Source organism: Sturnira hondurensis, unplaced genomic scaffold (assembly GCF_014824575.4).
Source record: "Sturnira hondurensis isolate 20B ecotype Veracruz unplaced genomic scaffold, ASM1482457v3 Scaffold0022215, whole genome shotgun sequence".
Lineage (NCBI taxonomy): Eukaryota > Metazoa > Chordata > Mammalia > Chiroptera > Phyllostomidae > Sturnira > Sturnira hondurensis.
The window spans coordinates 4,582,192-4,597,840 of NW_028094846.1; the positions used below are offsets into that span (position 1 = coordinate 4,582,192).

The 15,649-nt window shown below is 46.5% G+C and overlaps 1 protein-coding gene across 12 annotated transcripts in view; it reads left to right on the forward strand.

Moving 5' to 3' along the window:
* The first annotated feature begins 4,869 nt into the window (after positions 1-4,869).
* DNM3 (dynamin 3) overlaps positions 4,870-15,649 on the forward strand; it is a 383,116-nt gene continuing 372,336 nt past the window's right edge. For all 12 annotated transcript variants that reach the window (XM_037035176.1, XM_037035187.1, XM_037035185.1 and 9 more), the window contains exon 1: positions 4,870-5,134. In XM_037035176.1, coding sequence (XP_036891071.1) covers positions 4,974-5,134 — 161 coding nt within the window. In that variant the 5' untranslated portion in view covers positions 4,870-4,973. The remainder of the gene's footprint in view (positions 5,135-15,649) is intronic.

Here is a 15,649-nt window from a genome sequence, read left to right on the forward strand (position 1 = left end):
TTCCTGACCTCCGATTCCTCTGTTTCCTTCCCGCTGAAACGGGATCGCTGCTGCTCTCTGGCTGTCAGCTGCTGCTCCCGAGGCAGCCGTGTGCGTCCGATGGGAGAACAGACGTGAGGACGGTGTGTGGATGTGGGTGTCAAAGCCGTCAGCGTTTTTGTCACTGCCACCTTTGGCAAGCGCCCAGGAGGGCGGCAGCCGGGTTTCTGCTGGGCCCTGCATGTCTGCTCAGGGGTGAACTCTGCTGAGGTTTGCGTTTCTCCTGTAAAATGGAAGAGCAGACCACGTGAAATGGTCAAGTTTTCTGAGGACACTCACTCTCCACTCCTGTCCCCTTGTTCCCACTCCCAGACCACCTTCCTGAGCTGGCACTGGTGGGGTGTCACTCTTTCTGAGAGATCATTGATAACGGCTTAAGGTGTTTCTTTCCCTTCTCCAAGTGATATTTTCCCACGAGCAGCATACTCAGGAACCTAGTAAGAATGTCTCTACATTGGCAAAGTTTCAGAGTTGCAGCAGGTTTCTTGGGGGTTAGGTGTATTTTTATTTTGGACTTTTGAAACACAGCGTGATTATGGCTGCCTCGCACTAAAGTTGTTCCAAGGCTCAGGCTGTCATAGAATTACGATATTACCATTGTATTGTTATGATAATACCTCTCTATTAACTGTTACATTGTATAGAAGTGTGTCATCAATGCCACAGGTTATTTTTATTACCGTCAAAGTTACATAAAACAAAATGTACCATTTAAGCATATAGTTCAGCCAGTTTTGACAAACATACAGCCATGTAACCACCACCACAGTTAAGTTACAGTTTCTACATGTCCCCTGCAGTCAGTCCCCTGCCCCACCCTCTGCCCCAGACTGCTCTCTATCATCATAGACTCTAGTGTGTCACATACATGTATTCATACAAGGTGTAATCTTTCATGTCCAGCTTATTGATGACATAGATCATGACATTGAACAAACTCTTGGCTAATGACAGTTCATGTGACCATGGTGGCCAGGGCTTGTGACGTGTCTGCTCTTTGAGTCAGAAAGAAATGTTTCTCATTTAGAAAGCTTGGTTATCATTAGGCAGTTACCAGCTGCCAGCGCGCGGCGAAGGCTTGCAGACGGGGAAGCCTGTGGATGCTCCTGCTTCTGTTTGCAAACTCATGTCAACCTTACCTTATGCAACACCTGTGCTGTTGAAAAGCTGGCGTGTCTCTAAACCAATTGTGGTTCAGTCCGATGGCATTCATTGAAGGCTTTAATTGTAGAAGTAATGTGTGCTCATCACAGACTGTGAGAAACCAAAGGAGAAGGCCAGTCGTTTTCCCCATACTTTCTCAGGGAGAATAATATTGCATATTCGGGCACATTTCTTTTTAGTTCTTTTTTTCCCCAGACACGGCCTTTTGATGTAGCTATGGTAATACTTTACATAAAGTTCTGTACCCTGCTCTTAAATTTAATATTTTATTAGTTGGTCCGAAGGTTGTGGGTTATTGTTAAGCTGATTAAATTTAATATTTTATTCAGAGCATTTCTGTCATTGAAAAATCTTCCTAAACATAATTTTAAGTGGCATTGTATAGCTTGCCTATAATATAATATGTTCTTAAGTTATTCATTATAATTAGTTATAATATAGAGTTTATAAATGAGCGTTAAAAAGCACCAGGTGCCTTCCCCGGGGGAGGAATCCCGTTCCACTTTAGTGCGTGTGATGAGTGCTTCAAGCAGCACGAAGCTGTGCCTACTTGATAGTCGGACACAGAAGCTGGCTGCCGTGTGGGACTTGAGTGGTGCAGGGAGTCCTTCCTCGCCCTTCTCTCGCAGCCGTGCAAGCCTGCCTGTCAGCACTGCCTGCTGCCCCTGTGTGTGGATTTAGCCAGGCTTCCATGAGGCTACTGGTGAGTCTCCATCTGTCGGGTCCGGAATTGACAGAAGCGACAGGGGTAGGAGTCGGGAGTGGTTCTTCCTGAGTTATTTTGCTTCCTGATGACAGCTGATGAAAAATACGGGCAGTAACACCGGGAGTCTGTACTTTCTCACCATCCCTTTGGGCTGGTGGAGAGAAGCCTCCGTGAGTGATGCATCAGCTACCAAGGCTACAGTATCAACCGTCTGTATGTCTTGGTTGGATGCTCACTGGCATCAACAGGACTCCAAGGGTGTCCGAGGGCAGGCTGACCTGCAGCCAGGCCTAAAACCCACCCACGAGATAAACGTCTGGAGCAGAGCCGAGGGACTCGAACTGGCCCTGAAGTGGACACAGAGCAATTATATCGTCAGCGCAATGACTCTCACAGCAGATGACACGGCAAATGGTTCATGTCTCCGTTCAGTTCTGCTTCGCAAATACTTGCTGAGCACCGAGCTGGTCTCCACGGGAAGTATCTGAAATGTGACTCTGCAGTGAGGTGACCGATTTCTAAAGAACACGAATTCCTGGAGAAGTAGATTCCAGTTTGTGCCCTTCTTTGAGAGGTTAAATCTTTTTCCAGGGGTGCTTTCACCTCTCCAGAATTTTCTGGCATAAGCTCCCCATCCCAAGGCCCCTGATGTAATCACATCTGTAACGCCCCATCTGTCATGCCAGGTAACGTTTTCACAGGTTCTGGGGATTGGAACGTGGACATCTGTTGGGGGAGCATCATTCTGCCTGCCAAGTTTGTGGAGAAGAGAGACCTGTAGATGGGAGACAACGACATGTGTCAAGTGCAGTAATGAGAATCTGCTCTGGGTATCTGTACCGGGAAGCAGAGAAGAGAGTGCAGCAAATGGTAGTTCCAATCAAGGCACTGGCAGCACAGATGAAGAGGAGAAGGTGAGTGCCAGGAGGCGGGATGGGCATGATTTGGGAACTGACTTGCCGTCGGAGATGAGGCAGAGAGAGAAAAGGAGTTAGATTGACATCCAGATTCTAGGTTGGGACTGGGGGGCCTCTTGCTGAGGTAGGGAGCACGCTGGCGGGTATACCTATTGGGATTCTTTGGCTCCAAGCAAACATACAAATTGAATTAGGTGAGGCCAAGTGGGGATTGCCGTCAATTTCTGAAGGGAGGCTGGCTCGTGGAACTTTTGGCAGGGTTGTAGCTGAGCATCAGAAATGAACTAGAAGGAGGACCCAAGTTCCCATCAGGATTGCTGTCCGCTTCCCCTCTGTCCTTCCGTTTTCTCTTTCCTCGAAGACCAGCATCTTTTGCATCTCCTCCTTGTCAGTGAGAACATTACTAACCATAGTTTCAAGATTTTATAGCCCATATTTTACATATATCATAGTTCAGTCACTCAGACAAAGACCAGTCTCTCTCCTCTCTCTCTCCTTCTGCCCGCTCTCAAATTTATAGTCCTTGGAAAGGGCTCTAATTGCTGCAACTTGGGTCAGGTGTCCCTTGATGTACAAGGCTGTGGCCAGGGCACAGTTGTTCGCCCTTCCTGCCCTGCTATCGTCATTATGCTCTGGCTACAGCCATGTGCTGGGTGGAGGAAGGACTCTCAGAAAAGGCAGGCTGGGCAGGCTTGCCAGTATGGGTCCACTTCAGTAGAGATGAGGATATGTTCAGTTTAATTTGTTTTTCTCTCTTACTTAAGAAAGTTGAGGTCTACTTTACAATGGAATGCACAGATGGTACGCACTGAGTTCGATGAAGTCTCGCAAACGTATCCTCACACCCAAATCACTGTATAGAACGTTTCCATCACCTCCACAAATGTGTCCCCTGCCTCTTGCAGTCAGTCTGCACCCCTCAAAGGCCACTGCTGCTCTGATCGCTATCACCACAGAATAGTTTTGCCTGTTCTGGAGCTTTGTGTATGGAGTCACACAGTATGGGCTTTGGCTTCTTTCGATCAGCACTGCGCATCTGAGATATGACTGTCATTGCTGCCTCAGAAGGTCACGCCTCCTTGTTGCTGAGATTGTTTCACTGTAGGTAGACACCCCATGCTTGTTTATTCATTCGCTTTTTGGTGGACATTGGGATTCTTAGTTTTTTGGTTATTACGGATTTTTTTATACAAGTCTTTTTAGGACTGGAGGGAAACTTACAGCATTAAAAGCTGAGACTGAAAAGGATGGGTTTAGTTTTGAATAAGTTAAGGCAGAGGGACTTGAGGGACGTTCAGGATTGAGGTCCGGGCCCAGTGGAGGCCAGTATGAGGCACAGGAGGGAGAGGCAGGCCAGCCATTCAGCCGTGAATTTGCTACATTTAATTGAACGGGTGGAGAGGACAAGGTCATGGTTGTTGACAAGCCCTATAGAGGGGGGTAGGTATGGAGGAGAAATGGCGTGAGGACTCTCGAAGGACAGAATGAGTTTGGTGGATTGGAGAGGAAGAGTGGTGAGGGGGCCAAGCACCACGGACTGCACCCTAGCTTAGGCAGGTGGGGAGGACGGAGTCATTAAAATCGAGTAATTAGAGTTAGACTACGCTGGGCCTGAACTGGATGCCGGACCGCAGAATTTAGACTCCTAACAGACTGGCCACCCCTGGAAGAGCCGGGTTCTGGAGCGGGGCGTGAGAACCTGATTTCCTTTTGGGACTATTCTCCAGCGACCGGGCACTGGTGGCCGTCGCCGCCGCTGCTAACAGTGCTGAGTTGCTACGGGAGGCAGAGCGCTCCCCTGGACTCCCAGTGTAGCTGCTGAAAGGGAGCACTGTCGCCTGGCTGCCGACCCAGGCCTGAAACTTTGCCTCTGAGCCTTGGCAGCAGGAGACGGAGGCGGTGGCATCTGGCCGCAGCTGGGAGGCAGTGCGTGCGCGCTGGGCGCTGGGCGGCTGTCTGGGAGTCTGGGTCGGCGGGGCAGCCGCGGGGCGGGGTCAGAGTCAGGCCCCGCTCCGCCCTCCCGCGCAGGCGCGCTGTGGGCTGGTAGCTGTCAGGAGCCCAGCTGGGGCCAGCGGGCGGCGGATCCCACGGCGGCGCTGGACTGGGCTGGCTGAACCCCCCGGCGGCCTGCGGGCGGCGCGGGCAGGATGGGGAACCGAGAGATGGAGGAGCTGATCCCCCTGGTGAACCGCCTGCAGGATGCCTTCTCGGCGCTGGGGCAGAGCTGCCTGCTGGAGCTGCCGCAAATCGCGGTGGTGGGCGGCCAGAGCGCGGGCAAGAGCTCGGTGCTCGAGAACTTCGTGGGCAGGTGAGCGCGGGTGCGGGGGGGGGTGGGGGGGGGTGGCGACCTGCTCTGGCCCTTGGAGCCCGACAGGGATCTGGGGCTGCTGCAGGCTGGTGGGGGGGTGCAGAGCAGCGGGAGACTGGGGCGCGGGCGGGGTCCTCCGCTGCGGGCATCCTCTGTCCCCCCCGCGGGGTGGCCCTCCGGTCTGCCTTTCATCCTGCGATACAAAGCCATTTCCTCCGCGTCCTCCGGCCGGGAGTCGGGGAGGGGTCCGCCCCGGGATCGACTTCCCCAGCCACGCACGCCAGCCTCAGGCAGCCAGAAGCCCAGCGCGCGGGCACGTCCCAGTCTCTTGTCCTCTGTGTTCCCGGCTCCACATCCCTCCTTTCCCTGTCAGCCTCCCCGAGGGGCTTGTTGGGCTGTGGGGTGTATTCCCCTGCTCACCGTGGAGATGCTCCGCTCCTCTCAGCTGTGTCTGCTGTTCGAGACAGTCGTCGCCTGCCCCTAGCAGGGGGCGGGGGGGCGGGGTGCGAGGAGAAAGACCTCGTTTGTTGTGGTGAAGCTTTATCCAGCGATGCTTCCCCACCACTCTCCTCCCGGGGAGTCCAGAATAAAAGGTGGTGTGTTCGCGTGCGCACCTCTCCACAGCTCCAGGCGCATGCCAGAGAAACCAAGGCACAGACTCGGAGCCCGCGGGTGCACGGGACCTGGGCTGTCCAGGTGCCATGTCATCCCCGCATCATCTCCGATCTGACCAGCATCTTTCTCGCCCTCTCTCTGCGCCCCCTCCCCCGCCACATCTTCCATTCCCTGAGCTCTGATTTGGCCCGCGAGTCTTCAAGATAACCGGCTGCATCTAAATTGTAGCTAGGGGTTTCTTCGAGACTCATTAACACAGAAAAAGCTAAATAATTTATTTTTGAATGGGGAATCAGCATTTCTTCCACCGAGCAGTTCGGGAGGGATTAAGTTACCTTAAGGGGCCTTGTCTGAGGAGTGCAGACGTCAGCTGAGACAAGCCCGTTTGGAAGCATCAGGGAAGCTGACATCTGTTTCCAGGTAGAAGGAAGCAGCTTAGAAGTGGGCTGGAGGGCGATCCAGAGGTTGTTTGTGCTTTACTCTTTATTTGGCTGGTCAGTGATTTGGGATTCAGAAGGATCCTGACCTGTTCCTTTTTTTTTTTAATTTTTACTGATGTTTGGGGATGGTTTGGATACTCCCACACCTCCTCTGGGAATGTTAATATCCATAAAGTGCATTCGCTGTTCTCTCAGATGGCACTCTGTTTCGTCGCCCCTCCCCCACGGGAACTATAAAGCCAAGAAACCTAATAAAACACCAAAATTGCCGACGATTGGCTGGCATTTTTGAATAAGTCATTTAATCACTTTGCCTTGGGTTGATGGTTTATTTGAGTGATGAGAAAAATGACGGTAGAGCGTTTTGCCTACGTCATCATAGACATGATGAAGTATTGAAGGAATCTACATTTCACACATATACACACAACATTCGCATACTTGAAGGTTTTTACTGTCTTTGATTTACTGCTAATGAAATTCACTAAATTTAAAGCGATACCCACAAGGAACATGATGTTTGATGACAATGTATTTTTGGGTTTTCAAACTCCAGGGCGTTTAACATGAGGCCTTAATAGCCATTTAACTGCTTTTGGTTTTTAAACAAATACTTAAAGATTAAAATTGTAATTCAAATTCAGTTATATATTTTAATGCTTCATTCATGTTGTTAATTGGATGAGCCTGTATTCTAGATACATTGTTGGTGGCGAGAGCTTTTGAAGCTAATGTCAGTTTTGTGCACATATCTCAATTTTCTGCTTTAGGTTTTCACAACCTAGTGCACTTCTTAAGGACATAATAAAGTTGTAGATTTCCCCTCATAAGCTGATACTTTTGAAATGAGAATTTTAAAAAATGCAGAAGAATATAATATTTTAGTTGGACATTTTTCATGGTAGAATGAAAAATAGGGACTTTATAAATATTCTACAAATCAGAGCATTTACCAGATACATTAGTAATGTTATAGTTTTTAAAGTTTTACCAATAATTAATCATTGTCAGAATGGCAAATGTAAGAAAAGGATTAACAAAGAGGGAAAAAACTCATTTAATAAATATATAAAGGGATTATTATCTGTGGAGAGGACACCTACCTAGCAGAGCCTATATATTAGGAGAGAATTTAATTAGAAAGGGTCATTTGATTTTAATAAAGGTTTCGGTCATTGAATTATTGAGGAATCTAATTTCTAATTATAAACCAACCTTAGAGGAAGAAGGAGTTCTCTCCTTTAATAGGAGATTCATCTTAGGCAGAAAAACCTGCCCTATTTCATTGTAACCTTTTATCTCTTTATTATCCAGAAGTTTTGCAATAAACATGAAGGATTTTTTTAAGGATAAAACTTCCTTTGCCCCATATTCTTAAGACTGACCTATGTGCAGTTAGTGAGTGTAGGCATAAAACAAGGGGTCACTCCTTGGGTCAGTACACAGTGCTTGCTCATTGTCTGTGCTTGTTCTCTTCAAAATAAGGGTGCATTTTCTCCTCAATATTTGACAGTCCATGTTTAGTGGACTAACCGTATCTTCTCCTCTGAGATAGAGTTTGTTTATATTGATTTTTTTGGACACCACTGAATGAATTTGGATGTGAATGTGTTTACTTCATTTAGCTGTAAAATCCAATTTGGGGGTGACAAGTTTGAGACTGTCATGAATAAAATGAGTCATGAATGAGCTACTTGTTTGTGATTTTCTTGCTGCAGTGATGAATTTACATATTAATGCGATATAGCGTGAGTAACCAGATTGTTCTTTTGGTTCTTCTGATGAGATGTATGCTTGCAGTGAGAGGCAGCGTAATGTCTAAAGAATAGAGGCTGAGACTCATGGTCTGGATATAGGGGCTGACTTGCTGGCTTGGGGTCTGCCCATCGGTCTCATTTGTGTATGGAAGAATTGAAGTTACTCGAGTACCTTTACATTAATTGTTGTTTTTTTTACAATACAGTGAGATGATGGTGATGACGGTTAACATTTTTTGAGTGTTTGCTCTGTTAACCATCAGTCCTATCCTAGGTGCTGTTGCTTGGGTAATCTTATATAATTCTTCTAGAACCCCAGAGAAGAAGGTACTCTTATGAGTTCCATTTTGCAGAAGAGGCCATTAGGATTCAGCGAGTTTGAGCAGCCTGCTAATTTAACCTAAAAATGCTGGGATTCAGCTGGAGGTGTCTGGGCTCTGTACCTACATTCTCAGACCTGCAGGGCATCTTGCCTCTGCCTTATGGAGACTCGCCAACACCTCTGATAAATGCTTTTCACTTCTTTCTTTGACCACACTGCAGTAAATAAGAAGCTGCTATATTAGTAATTTTATTCATATTTATTTATGTGTGTCTACCTTGCCTTCTCATTTCACAGAGGATTTGAAGCAACCCCTTAGGCAAAAGCAACATTAGTTAGAAGATAAGAATATTTCTTTACTATATTAGACATCCTTGAAAGGAGATCTAGAATGTAATTGGGTTGTTTATTTATCTGTGTTTGAATACATAAAGCTTGTTTATAGAGGTGTTAAGTGAAAACTATACTAGTTGCTAATGTGCAAGTGCTTTTTAATGATATACTTGTTAGAAACATTTGTTCTTGAATGCTAATTATATAGACAGAGGATTCCACATTATATTGCTCTATGCTGAGTGGTGGTGAGTAGACTGAGTTTGGCACAAAAAGAATAGGTTTTGCAATTATTGGGGACCAAATAAGAGACTTTTTTTACAAAGATTTTATTTATTTATTTTTAGAGAGGGGAAGGAAGGGAGAAAGAAAGGGAGGAAAACATCAGTGTGTGGTTGCCTCTCTCACACACCTCCGACTGGGGACTTGGCCTGCAACCCAGGCATGTGCCCTGACAGGGAATCGAACCAGGGACTGTTTGGTTCGCAGTCTAGTGCTCAATCCACTGAGACACACCAGCCAGAGGTAAAAGATTTTTTAAAAGACTATGTTGAAGGGAGTTCATTTCAATGTGGAAATGTCAAATAATGTATATTTATTTAGTTTTGAGGTCTCTAAAGATGGATTTGTTGATTATCAAATTAAAGTTGTTTTGTGGGAGAACTTTAAAAGTGAGCCATTTGATGCTGTTGATAAATGGACATAACCAGATAATTCTTTAAAATCCAGAAGTCAGTTATATGGCTTAGATAGACACTAATCCATTCTTAAATCCTTTGATTTCAAGAAAGTGGATAAAAATTGAAGACTTAAGTGAGAGTTCTCCAATTGTAAATGAGATTAGGCACAGAAGCATTAATGTTAGTAAAACTTTTTTTTAAAGATTTCATTTATTTGTCTTTAGAGGGGAAGGGAAGGAGAGAGGGAGAGTCCCCTGCTGGGAACTGGCCTGCAACCCAGGCATGTGCCCTGACTGGGAATCGAACCTCGATCCTTGGTCTGCAGGCCCGCGCTCAATCCACTAAGCTACGCCAGCCAGGGCTAGTAAAAACTTCTTAATTCAGAAATAGGTTTATATGGAGGGAAAAGATTTTTTAAAATATCAAAGGATCCGAATTAGTGAACATTTTTTCAACAAATGGCTTCCAAGTATTAACGCTACGGTAAATGGGTGCTATCAATTAAAATGTGGTAATTGTTGACAGCCATGTTTCATGGTTCCCAAGACTCTATTTAAATAAAGTATTTGGAACATGAACTTCTAAAATCCAACAATAAATTGCTAAAACCTGAAATTACAAAGATATTTTTGCTGAATTAACATTGTATCATGTACTTTTAGATGATCATAAATGTGTGATTGGGATTAATGATCACAACAACTTAATTTTTAAATTAATATCCGAGAAGCGATACAATTAGATGAACTGCCCTGGATAGGCTGTCTCTGTTTTAGAATTTACTGTCATAAATAGATATTTAAAGAATGGACGTGATTCATTTCTTTAAGAATGACGTTGGGCAGGCGGTCGTTCAGAACTCCGGAGGAATGGAAACTTAATAGTCAGCTGCGCTGGAGGGTAGGCTGTTGGGTTCTCTTCCCAAGGAATACGCACATTCAATGTATTAGGTGGGGCTTTTTTAGGTAGTACCTTTTGTTAGAGCTAATGGGCAGAGTTAAACTGTGATGTTTTGCTTCTTATTATGTTTTATTTAGTTTTTTTAAAGATTTTATTTATTTATTTATCTTCAGAGAGGAAGGAGAGAGGGAGAGAAACATCAATGTATGGTTGCCTTTCGTGCATCCCCTGCTGGGAGTCGGCCTGCAGGGAACTGGCCTGCAATCCAGGCATGTGCCCTGACTGGGAATCGAACTTCGATCCTCTGGTTTGCAGGCCTGTGCTCAATCCACTGAGCTACGCCAGCCAGGGCGTTTTATTTAGTTTTAAGAGAGAACAATAAGCAGTTAAGAGGAATAGATGATTTTTTTCCTTTTCCACCAGAGGCAAGTCAAGAGAGCCCCAGGCTAATGCCCTGTGGCAATAGCATGCCCCGCTGTAAGCCTGCTTTGCAATTTCTCACACCCTCAGCATTAATTTAAAAATTCTCGCCCTGGCTGGTGTAGCTCAGTGGATTGAGCACGGGCCTGCGAACCAGACGATCGAAGTTCGATTCCCAGTCAGGGCACATGCCTGGGTTGCAGGCCAGTTCCCAGCAGGGGCAAATTCCCAGCAGGGGATGCATGAGAAGCAACCATACATTGATGTTTCTCTTCCTCTCTCCTTCCCTTCCACTCTAAAGATAAATAAATAAAATATTTTAAAAAATTCTAATGGGTTACATTATACTAAACACATTTCTATAAAGTGGGAGGAAGGGGGTGGTCAGTGTCTGTTTAGCCTCGCGGGGTGGCGGGCCTGGACATTATCCCACACTTTCTGTTGCCTTCCTTACCTTACCTGTTTTCACCTCCTCATGTCTTTAGGGCAGGAAACCCCAGGTTAGAGAGACAAGTCATTTGGGAAGGATCATGGCTAGTAAATGACCATGCTGGGATTTAGCCTTGGACATGACTTCTGTTGGAACTGTTGAGAAACATGGGCGGTAAAGTCACACATTTATTGAGTTCTAAGTATACTGCATAAGAATGTGGAAGGAAACATGAACGTGCAGAAGCCGATAGATGTATAAAAAAAGAACCGACAGCCTAAGGTGTGAGACTGCACTTTTCAAATGAGTCTGTGAAGTGAAGGCAGTTGGGTATGACACACACTAGCAGGGACACAAGAATTTATACTCTGTCAGTTTATTTTCACAAGAAAAGAAAGCAACCCCGAAAAACTACGGTTCTGAAATTGAGTTGGGATGTGAGCAGAAAGTAGACAATATAGGAGTTTCCAGTGTCATTTGGCAGCCGGTATCTTTTTAGCCCAAGGCTGCATGTACTGAAGTATCAGTGTCAAGGCAGGGAGGTGGTGATCTGTGTCTCGGTGTCTGACTTGACAACAAGGCATTGAATTTAGACTGTCACTTTATCACAGAGAGATACAGTGTGTTGGAGAGAGCCCAAGAGAAGAGGAGCAGGAAAGAAGAGAGGCTGGAGAGATTAAAAATATAACTGGGAGTAGCGAAGGCTAATTGAGGGCGGGATGGGTTGGATGGACCAGCAGCACTGTAAGGACCTCACGGCACTGGTACTCACAGGAGGTGAAATTCTGCTTTCTTCTTAAAGAATAAGCATTTATTCAAAGCAGTGGAGTAAGCCGAAGACAAATGTCAGGGAGGATGTTCAGAAGTCAAATCTGAGATGGAATGTGTTGTGTAGAAAGAGGGAAGGGTAAAGGCAGAGGGTCGACATTCAGTGATTTGCATTTCTTGAGTTAATCACTGTTTCAGCAAATCAGAGGGTTTCTTAATACCACATTGGTGATTTTTTTTTTTTTTTTGGTTACAGGTAGCTTAGCTTTTATTTTATCAGTAGGCATTTCACTAGGTTCTGGAAGACACTTTCTCCTCATTTAAATTTTGCCCACTTCCTGGGGCTGCACTAGGATACAGAGAAACCCAGGGGTTTGCCCAAGGTGAGAGACAGAACCAAGGGCTGAGTTTGGAACTCAGAGTTCAGAACTGGGAGCCCGGGGTCGGATCATCATCTTCTCTTCCTCCTCTGATTGTTTGAAAGCACCTCCCGCCCACCCTCACTCCGCTGCCTCCATTTCCAGTTCCCTTCCATCGGACCAAACTTCCCTCCTCCTCGGTTACCCGCTCAGTCATTTTTCTTGATAGCAGACCAGCCGTGACGTTTTGTTTGTTTTCCCATGTGCAATGGTGGAAGGAGACAGGGAGCAAGATTTTTCTCAGGCTTAAACCAGGTCATTTGTCTGAGATAATATACTACAGTAAATTGTGACTTTTAGGGAACGGGGCGGGGTGGGGGTGGGAAAGACTAAACGAGAGGGGGGATGTTCTTCATATTTTCGCACCATGTGGGCATATCTGGAAAAAGATGTATTGGGAGGTCACTGCTGGGCCTTGCTTAAACCAAGGAGAGCTTCTGAAAAGTTGTATGTAAATAAATGATGTGCACGGGAAGGTGACTATTTAATGAAATGGGTGGACTTTGGGTAAAATAAGATATGTGTTTGGGTAGCAAATTCTCGCCCTTCAGGGTGCCTGTTTCGTATCTTTACTTTTTTTGTGCTTGTATTCGAGGGAGGCCCATTGATGTAGAAATTTTAACATTTAATTTCAAGAAAGCATTAGTATTGTGTTAAATCCTTGATGTCTATTGTTAACAAAGGCATGATGGCTATTGAGGTAAAGGATGATGTGTTTAATTCATGAATTATATGAATGACATAGGATTGCTTTTGGCCTTGTGTTTCTCTAACAGTCCTGCTGAGAGGGCTGTTTCCAGGAGTTGAAAATTTGCCTGGGGGCTCCCTTGTGACAGTGTCTCATTTCCATTTCCTACTACTTCCAGGTCATGACGTGCCCATGAATAACACGTACATACCTATCTGGAGTGGGTAGCAATTCTGAAGGGCCTCATTGTCTAGTGTTTCACTGGCTTGGAGTTGAATAGACTAATCCATTGAAATAAGTAGTTTGATGGGAGACTAATCTTCTTTATGATATTTTTTCCCTTGGATCCCAGAAAGGTCCATATGGGAAAAGAAGTCATCATCCCCTTTTGTGACCAAGTGCGGGCTTCGCTGAGCAGTGTTTTGGGCCCGCCCCTGACTCCTGCTGGTGGGAATGCTCCTCAGCCTAGCATTCTCGTCTGCCATATAGAGATGATGGTCCAGACTAAACTTCTAGTGTGTGAGTGAGTTCTCAGGGAAATGATGGAATGTGTAAGGCCCAGGGTATACATCCAGTAAGTGACGGCTGCAGTATTGCAATTTATAAGAAAAATACGTATTTGGTTGTCAGCCCTGGTTCCTGCTCCTGGCTCCTCAAACCCTTGGGCTTTCCTAAGTGTTAACAGCATGAAGGTGTTTTTTGTTATATTAAGGAGGTGAATTTTGGATGTCCCTAGGTCTGCTAAGGATGGGGTGGATCCCCAGAGGGACTGACCTGTGATTAGAGAGGATTAGAGGGATGGGATTTGCAGTCCCCTCGCCCCCCACCCCTCCACCTCCCGGGAGGGAAGAGGGGCTGAGATCGGTTTCAGTTACCCAAGGCCAATGGTTTAATCCGTCATGCCTCAGAATGCAGCCTCCTTTAAAGCCCAAAAAGATGGTTCCAAGATCTGTGAACTTGTGGAGATTCGGGGACAGGGACAGGGCATGGAAGCTCTGTGCCCCTCCCCGCTACTCTGCCGTGTGCTTCTCTGTCACCTGGCTGTTTCTGACTTACATCTTTCATGACAAATCTGAAATCTAGTAAGTACGACATTTCTCTGAGTTCCTTGAGCTGCTCTAACAGATTAATTGATCACAAGGAGGGGCGTTGGAAGCTCCAGTCTATATAGCCTGTCCATCAGAGGTGCTGCTTATGAACTGGGCTTGCGAATGGAATCTGAAATGTGGGTGGGGGGTGGTCCTGTGGGGCCAAGCCCATCACCTGCAGAATCTGACGCTAACCCCAGGTGCCTCAGAACTGAGGGGAGGTGTGGGGTGCTCTGCTGCTGTCTGAGAGTTCCCCAGATGGGTGGGGGGCCCCTTCCAACACACCAGGAGGAGATTGGGCGCCGAAGCTCTCAGGTGCCTTTAGACGTACAGAGTACGTCTGAAGTATGTCTAGAGGCTGATTGGACAATCAGTAGGAAAGAGCACATCTCTAGGGAGAGGAAACAGTTGGTGAACGGGGCAGGATTTGAAATGAACACTCAAAAGTAAGAACTGGAGACGTGGCCACGAGGCCGGGATCAGAGATGGCTGCCTGCTCTGCTGCCTGGTGCCTCAGGGTGGGTGCCGGCTGTTGGACCCTGAAAGGTCTCTCCCGGAGTCATGTTACTTTTGGGGTTCCCGAGGCCAACTGCAAGTTCTTCATTCATATTCCCCACAGTGTCTTGTACAATTCTGTTTTAGGTACTTAATTTTTATTGAGTTTTTACTAATTAAATTGTCGACCTGACTTAAGACGGATTGGTCCTGGGAATGAAGATCCTGCCTTTCAATAACAGATTTATTTTTTATGAACTAACTCTCCTAGCCCGAGTGCCTCCATCTTTGAGTTGTTCCTTCAAAACAAAGATGTGGAGATTCATGTGTGATTTCCCCGAGGACCTTGTCAAAACAAGGGCAGCCGGGCCCTGCTCATGGAGACTGACGCAGTAGTCGTGGAGTTTAGCTGTCGTTTGTAGAAGGCTCTCCTGGTGCTTCCGGTCAGGAGCCAAGGTTGGGAACTACCGACCGCCGCTTCCACTGTCCCTGTGGCTTCCGCAGCTGTGGAAACGTGTTTCCCTTTCCCCTCAGGACACTGGAAAATCCCTTGCCGAGGTCCCCGGTGACCTCCCAACAGCTTAATTTACTTTCCAAGTAGTTCTGAAATGGATTGTTTGTGCTGAATTCCTCCAGCCAGGGACCGAGTTCACGCCGTCATGCTCCATCTTCTGGATGGTAGCCGAGATGTGATGTCTTCCCTTCTGTGACCCTTCAGTCTGCCTTCCACACAGCCAGGGCACGACCGATGCGGAATGAAAATGAAATGATGTCACTGTCTCAGTGAAAACTTTTCCTGGTGCCACCGGCATGAAGTCTAAGCTCCTTGGCAGGGCATGAAGGCCCTGCGTGGGCCAGCCACTAGGTTGTCTGGCATGCTCACGTTCAGCTCCGGTTGATGCCCTGTGCACGGTCAGCGTGGTTTTTGACATTTCTTTTCCTTTGCACATAGATCCCTCTACAGGAATAATGTTATGCTCATTCACCAGGTTAACCCCTGTTATTTTTAACTCCCCTTCCTTCTCCTCCCGGAAGCCTCCCCTGCCTTCCACTCTCTCATCTCTCCCAGGTTACTTGTTCCTCTTCTGGGCACCTAGAACTGTAGTTCCTTAGTAGTATGCTTATTATATTGTGTTAAATTGTCTCATCTACTTCTCCCA